The sequence below is a fragment of the Macrobrachium nipponense genome, chromosome 9 (assembly GCF_015104395.2).
Source record: "Macrobrachium nipponense isolate FS-2020 chromosome 9, ASM1510439v2, whole genome shotgun sequence".
Lineage (NCBI taxonomy): Eukaryota > Metazoa > Arthropoda > Malacostraca > Decapoda > Palaemonidae > Macrobrachium > Macrobrachium nipponense.
In genome coordinates, this window is record NC_061110.1 from 108,511,695 (window position 1) to 108,518,816 (window position 7,122).

Genomic DNA, 7,122 nt, shown 5'->3' on the forward strand with positions numbered 1-7,122 from the left:
GTCGTTCCCAGTCTGAAGATAATTTACGAAAACCTTTTAGATTTTGCTACGCCTATCATCTCTTCAATAAGCCACATATTTAGCCTAAACAATTGTTTTCTCATTACAAAGAACACCAAGTGTTTGTTTGTCTCCATTCTGCCGGAGAGGAATTTGATGTTAAAGTCGACATTCTCCTCCTTGAAGCAGAGAATCAAAGCTCTGTACTGTTAAAGTTTTACTTCATAACTGATATGGTATTCCATTCATTTGAATTGATGTTATGTTGAGAGTCTCCTTGACTTTTTATTTCCGCATACGAGTAGGAAATTTGTGGAGAAGCCTGTCGTAATCTACCATTAAGTCATGTATACATATATACAGACACACACGCATATATATACACTATAATATTATGCTTTCACTCCTTCTTATACAATATAACAGGAGCATATAGTCCATCTCGACTGCTTCTACTTTTTCCCTTTTATTTCAATATCTATTCTTTACGAACATTAAAAAAGTTGGCACAACATTCTTTTTATACAATTATACACACGCATGCACACACACACACACACACACACACACACACACATATATATATATATATATTATATATATATATATATATATATCTATAAATATATATAATATATATATATATATATATATATATATAGATATATATTATATAATATTATATATATATATATATATATATATATATATATACGTAGTGTAATATTAGGTACCTGAATATGTGTAAATTTCTACGAGTGAATAATTATCCCACAACGTCTCATTGTAATGTGAAAAGAACGAGAATAAAAATGAGGCAAAGAAACATAGCAGATTGACTCTGAGATCTCAAGCTGATATCACGACTTTCAGATAGATGATTTTTTGATGAGGTCTTCTAATGGGCCATACTTAGCTTTCAGTCCATTACAATTTCATCAATAACCACTTCTTTCCTCTCTCCACTTTCCTGCACTTAGGTATCATTTTAAACCTCTCTCTCTCTCTCTCTCTCTCTCTCTCTCTCTCTCTCTCTCTCTCTCCATTTTTCTGACGAGCTTGTAATAACTTTTCCACTAATTCCAGCACATTTCTCTGTCTGTCTGTCTGTCTGTCTGTCTGTCTCTCTCTCTCTCACACAAACACATACAAACACCCACATATTTCTATTGATTTACATTCGTGTCCTTTACATCCTATTCTGCAAACATCATCAACAACATAGATACGAGAAAAAGAAGTCATAGCTTATTCACATGATGCATAGGCCCTTTTCCCTGATAATGTAAACCCTTTGGGAAATCTCCTATGGAGGTACCCTGAATCGAGAAAGGAGTCCTACTTTCGGGGTACCCGGGGTAGAAAAAGGCCCCCTTTGGAGGGAGGTGTGGGCAAGAGGAAAGTGAAAGAAAGAGCGTGGGAGACAAAAAGAGTGAAAGACTATATATAATCTCTTTACGTTCTCTTGCTTTCAGTTCAAGTGGAGTGCTCTAAACGGCCGGTCATGGTAAGAAAAGCAAGGATTGTTTTGACAGTAAAGGCTGGTATTAAAGTTTCTTACGTTTCCCACTTTTTTTCTTTTGGTTCACCACTCGTTTTCCTGCATCACTTTACACTTAATTTCCTGTTATTTTTAATATCTACTTATGTTATTTTATTATGCCTTTCATTCTGAGATATCTGAGATAGCAGATAATCATTCAGTCCGATGTCTGTAACTAAACTAGTGGTTTAATATGTCTTCCTTAATAAATAGCTTAGGAAAATATATTGATCAATAGTCCTTTTTTTCAGTTAGATTAATTGTCTTTTTTTTAATTAGCTCATTAGTTTTATTTTTCACATACCTGCAGATATTTTCATCATATACATTTATTTACAAATTCAATCAATTAGAACACTACGTATATATGATTTACAATTATGATATTTTGTGTGGAAAATCTTTATATTACTGAATACTACAAATCATCCAGTGAAAACACTCCAACGATATTTCCCAATCAAAGTGTTGTCATATTTTGGTAATCTAAACATATTTGTTCATAGCATACATACAGATAAACACAAATGCAGACTTGCACACTCACTCAGATACATACACAAACACTTCTTTCCACCTATCTGTCTGTCTCTATATACACACATACACACAAACACGCACACACACACACACACACACACACACACACACACACACACACATATATATATATATATATATATATATATATATATATATAAATACATATACTCATGCTAGCATGAATATTATGAATATGCGCGTACGTGTATGCGCATGCACAAGTGTGAGCATGGGGAATGTATATGTATATATATATATATATATGTATATATATATGTATATATATATATATATAATATATATATATATATATATATATATATATATATATGCGTGTGTGTGTGTGCGTGGGTACTCCCACATATATACTTAAATACTTATATATATGCGCACATATGTACGTATATGCAAGAATAACTGAAAGTTATTCTTGTTTTATCGGTAAAATAAAGATTTTTATGCTTCATCATGAAGAAACTGCTATTCCTTTCGAACGGGGATGCTGGTCCCATGAGTCAGGTGAAAGTTGCTTCACATTATTGTCAGTTGGGACTTCCTATGCAGTTTGTGCACGCTCATGGCCTTTTACTCTGTTTTCTCCTCCGACATCTTTAGATAGAATCTGATGTGTGGATCTCGACGTTGCGTTTGATTTTCTCAGGTATGGGGATAGCTTTGTTTGACAGGCTTTTGTTTGGGCTCGGAAGGTCCTATCATTCAGGCTTCACCAGAGATTGGGAAAAGAACTATGGGATCAGGTTTTTGCAGGAGTTCTTAGAGGGTGGAAGCGCTAAAGATGCTTCGCTTATACAGTATTCATGGTATAAGAACTAGAATGGCCATAATTTCGTGGATATTTTGGAGTGTAACAGCATTCGTGCTGTGGATGGATAAATCAGAGCGTTTTGATTTGATTCGGTCAAATTGGTTCAATGGGCGGTGATATATTGGTGAAAAAACCATACACTTTAGAAATGCTGGCTGGAAAAAACTTAACTACCCAGTAGCCATATTGCAAATATCTTTCAAAATATTCCTTAATAATGTTCTTCAGATGTGGAAAATGAATGTGTCAATATAACTCTGCCATTTGCAACTGACAATTAAAAATGCATATAACAATATAAAAACCCAAACCATTGCCACTCAGACAAAGAAAGTGACGGAGAACCTGATACTCCTATATCAGAGTAGATGCATAAAACGATGACAAGTGAAAGGCAAGAGGCGAGAGTGAAAGTGACGCATGCGGTATTGATAATAAAAGTGCATGATGATGAATGAGGAAGATAGATGAATGGCAATCTTGAGGATAACGGGCTTCCTTCGGGGCATTCAAGTGCTCCGTACAATAATTCAGTCGTCACGTAAGCAAATGTGGGAGTCCATTACTTGCATGTCATTCCCGAATGTCATTGTTTTGTCTGCAGACATAACAGAAATCTGAGCTTTGGAAGAGCTAAGCATAGATGAATCTGTATGGAACATTGGAAGGATCATGAAAGAAGTCACAAGTACAGAGACATATGGAATGAAAAAGTACATCAAACAAGAGTCTGAAAGAATTGATTTTGAAAATAGTTGACGAGTAGAAAGAAATAGAAAACGAAAAGCACATCATACAAGAGTCTCAAAGAACTAACCATCAAATAATTGATACTTTCAGATAAGGTCTCTTAAGGACTGGAGGTGATGTCAGCAAATCCCCCCCCCCACAAAAAAAAAAAAAAAAAAAAAAAAATACAGAAATGATAATCTGAAAGCCTGGAAACTTGCAAAAGAAGGACTCACTAAAAATGCAGATAAATAGCTATACATATCTTCTCATGTTTCCGGCACACCCTGTTAACGGATCTGTCCGCAATGAAATTCCTGTTGTCAAGTAGTGACGAAGCGCATTCTGATATAGTTTAATGGACATTACTCCATGTATGTTTCAAATGTTTATTAGACTGTAAATATAGAACATTTCTCACTTCTACTCTTCGTAATTGCATTTCTCATGTCATATTTATTGGGTGGAGTTTGAAATGTTTTTCACACGATTTAAAGAAATTTATCCTTGGGTGTGTGTCTTTGCTGAAACTATTCTTGAGATCACAATGAAATCGAGATGGTAGAGCAGTGTATTTATTACTATAACTGAAACATCTCCAGTAGAAAACTTTACCTCTGCTACGGTCGAGCCAAATTTGCATCATATCTATTGATTTGATCGACAGTTTCAAGGATCATTTCTCTCACGATTTTGGGACAACTGTTGTAATATTTTGTTAATACATACGCAACATACGTTTCCCTCACTTTAATGTTTTCAGCTTAAGTGAACAATAAAGTTTTGTTATATGAAACACGACGAACTAATGATGAAATGAATTCCATTCTGGAAAATACAACTCAATCAGTGAAGATTTTACTAGTGAATTTCATGACATACTAATGACTGAATATTCACTTTTTCAGAGACTGGGACTTCAACTCTTTGGTGTTTACTTCTTCGCAACTTCCATCCAAGCTGACTCGAGGCGAGATGCAATAGACGGTAGCTATGGACTCCGGATAAAAGATTCGACAGCAGGGGAGCACAGCTTTAGCGAAGGTGCGGTTTATGTGGAAGGAACGTCATCATTAGCTCCTGTGCATCATGAAGATGCTGTAGGTGGCAATGAACATGATACTGCAATACACGAAGTTGAGGTCGTAGGCTCAGACGTCCATGAACATGGCAGTACGATAATAGGTGGCAGTGTTGGGGTGAATTTCGATACCACTGATCATGATTACAGAAGTAATATACAGCACCTTCAGCGTAAAAATGTCTATTCAGCTGCTGTCGGATCTGTCCTTGAAGATGGTCACACCGCTTCAGTGCATGCTTTGAGAGAATCACACGGTAGTTCACCAACCTCTTACTCTAATGAAGAGATTATTTCATCTGATTTAGTTACGCATGATACCCTCTTTGATGATGCTGGACATAAGCATTCAGTTGTTGTTATTGGACATGGAAATACAGGAGATTCAAGGTATGGGGGTTCAGGTGACATAAGTCACAGAAGTTTTGGTGATACAGTCCACAAGAATTCAGACGACACAGATATTTCAGAAGTTGTTAGTGATGGAGAGAGCAAAAGTGATCATGATGATTCTGACGATGACTCAAGTCCAATTCCTGTGTATAATGGTGGTTTAAAGTTTGAATCACACGACTTAGAAGATTCTGATGAACGTAGTCGTGAGGAAGAAAGCTTAGAATATGAGTCCCCTGATGATCCTATTCATGAAAGTTTTACTGGTTTTCATGAATCAATCCCAGGACATAGTTCTCCTGAAACGGAACATGCAGGGTTAGTTGGACAAGACCAAAATGGTAAGGGGTCTCAGCCTTCTAAAGATGAAAGCCATAATTTTGAAATTAGTCACATTCAGAGCAATACTGCAGCACATGGAGTAGATACTTCATTGCCCAACACACATCTAGGATCAGTTTCAACTGAACATGGTGACTTAAATGGAGAAAAACACATCGTCTTTTCCAGTGAAGAAAACGATGCCCCTAAAATTGGGGTTCAAGGCTCTTTTGCACAATCTCACACTGCTACTAATGATATTAATGTTGGAGACTTAATACCTACTGGTGTTGGTTATAAAACATATGATAGCTCTAGTGGACAAAACACACTTATCTTTGGAAATCAAGTTTCCAATGGTCTAAGCCATGGCGGAGCTACAGATATTGAACGTGATCGGTTAGCGGTCACAGGTTATAATGATGCTAATACTTTAAGCCATGGAGGGTCTCTTTTATTAGGTCACAGATTTGCCCCAGTTATTAGACATCATGGACTGAATGGTAATGAACATGGCAAAACTGATGATAGCGAAGAAGAAAAATCATTTGATTCTGTTGACAATGGTGCCACTATTTCTAGCCACGGAGGACCTGCTGGTATAGCCACCAGTGACAGTAGATCCATTTCTGCACAGCATCATAATGCACTATTAATCAACCATGGAAGACCTGCGAAGCTACATGTAGATAACCCTGTTACACTTGTTCATGGAAGTTCTCCTGCTGTAGGACATTATAATACTGTATCTACCACACAAGGACAAACAATAAACTTTTTATCTGATGTTCCTTTGCCTGTAGGTAATCTAGGATCTGGCGTAAGACTTGGAGGTATTTCACCAGTACCTTTTGGCGTTCCTCTTAGTACAAAGCAAACATTGCTTCGCGGTGTTGGCCAAAGGGCTTCTGTTGTTATTGGACCTGGAAGGACTACAAGTGTTGGCCATGGGGTAGCCAGTGATCACTACCACGGCATAGTTGTGCCCAGTATTCATGGTGCTTCCGAGGGAATTCCACATAAAAATATTGCTTTAGAAAATCATGGGAGATTAGTTGGAACAGTTCAGGGAACCAGTTCAACTTCCGGACAAGATATCCGTGCAGGTTTTCCCAAAGGGCCTGAACATCATAAAGACTCAAATCCCGGTACAATTAGTTCAGCTGGTCAGGGTAGGTCTAGTGTGGATGTTTCAAGTGGCTCCATTGGCAATGCATTTAGGAATAGAGAACAGGTACATAAAAACTTGGCTGTCCTGCAGCCTAGAGATTTCATAGGCTTACAACATGCAACTTCTAGTCCAAAAATAGTTGCAAGAGCTTCTGTCAGCTTTAACCTTGGAGCTCCTAGAAGTAGACATAGCCCCAGCAGTGGAACTTTATCAAAGAAAACAAAAGGGATATTTGGAAAAGAATTTGGCGGATTTCAAGTAGGGCAAGGAGAGATTCACGCAGGTCTTGCTGATGTAAGTCACAGATCACTGAGAAGAAAACGTAATAGTGCTTCACCAAAACAAGAGTCTAGAACTTCAAACAGTCACGTTCTTGATGGATTAATCATGTAAGTGATTCATCATAAGTCATAATGTAATCAGTGATGATTATGTGGTTATGTATGTTTAATTACATTATATATTGTTATTTTGTTTTAAATTTTTCTTAAATTTTTTTAATAAAAACTACTCCA

The 7,122-nt window shown here is 36.8% G+C and overlaps 1 protein-coding gene across 1 annotated transcript; it reads left to right on the top strand.

Moving 5' to 3' along the window:
- The first annotated feature begins 1,455 nt into the window (after window positions 1-1,455).
- On the top strand, window positions 1,456-7,122 carry LOC135217882 (uncharacterized). The gene is made up of 2 exons (XM_064253903.1): window positions 1,456-1,507; window positions 4,550-7,122. Exons 1-2 carry the CDS (start codon window positions 1,505-1,507, stop codon window positions 6,998-7,000), a joined length of 2,454 nt encoding a protein of 817 aa, XP_064109973.1. The 5' UTR covers window positions 1,456-1,504; the 3' UTR covers window positions 7,001-7,122.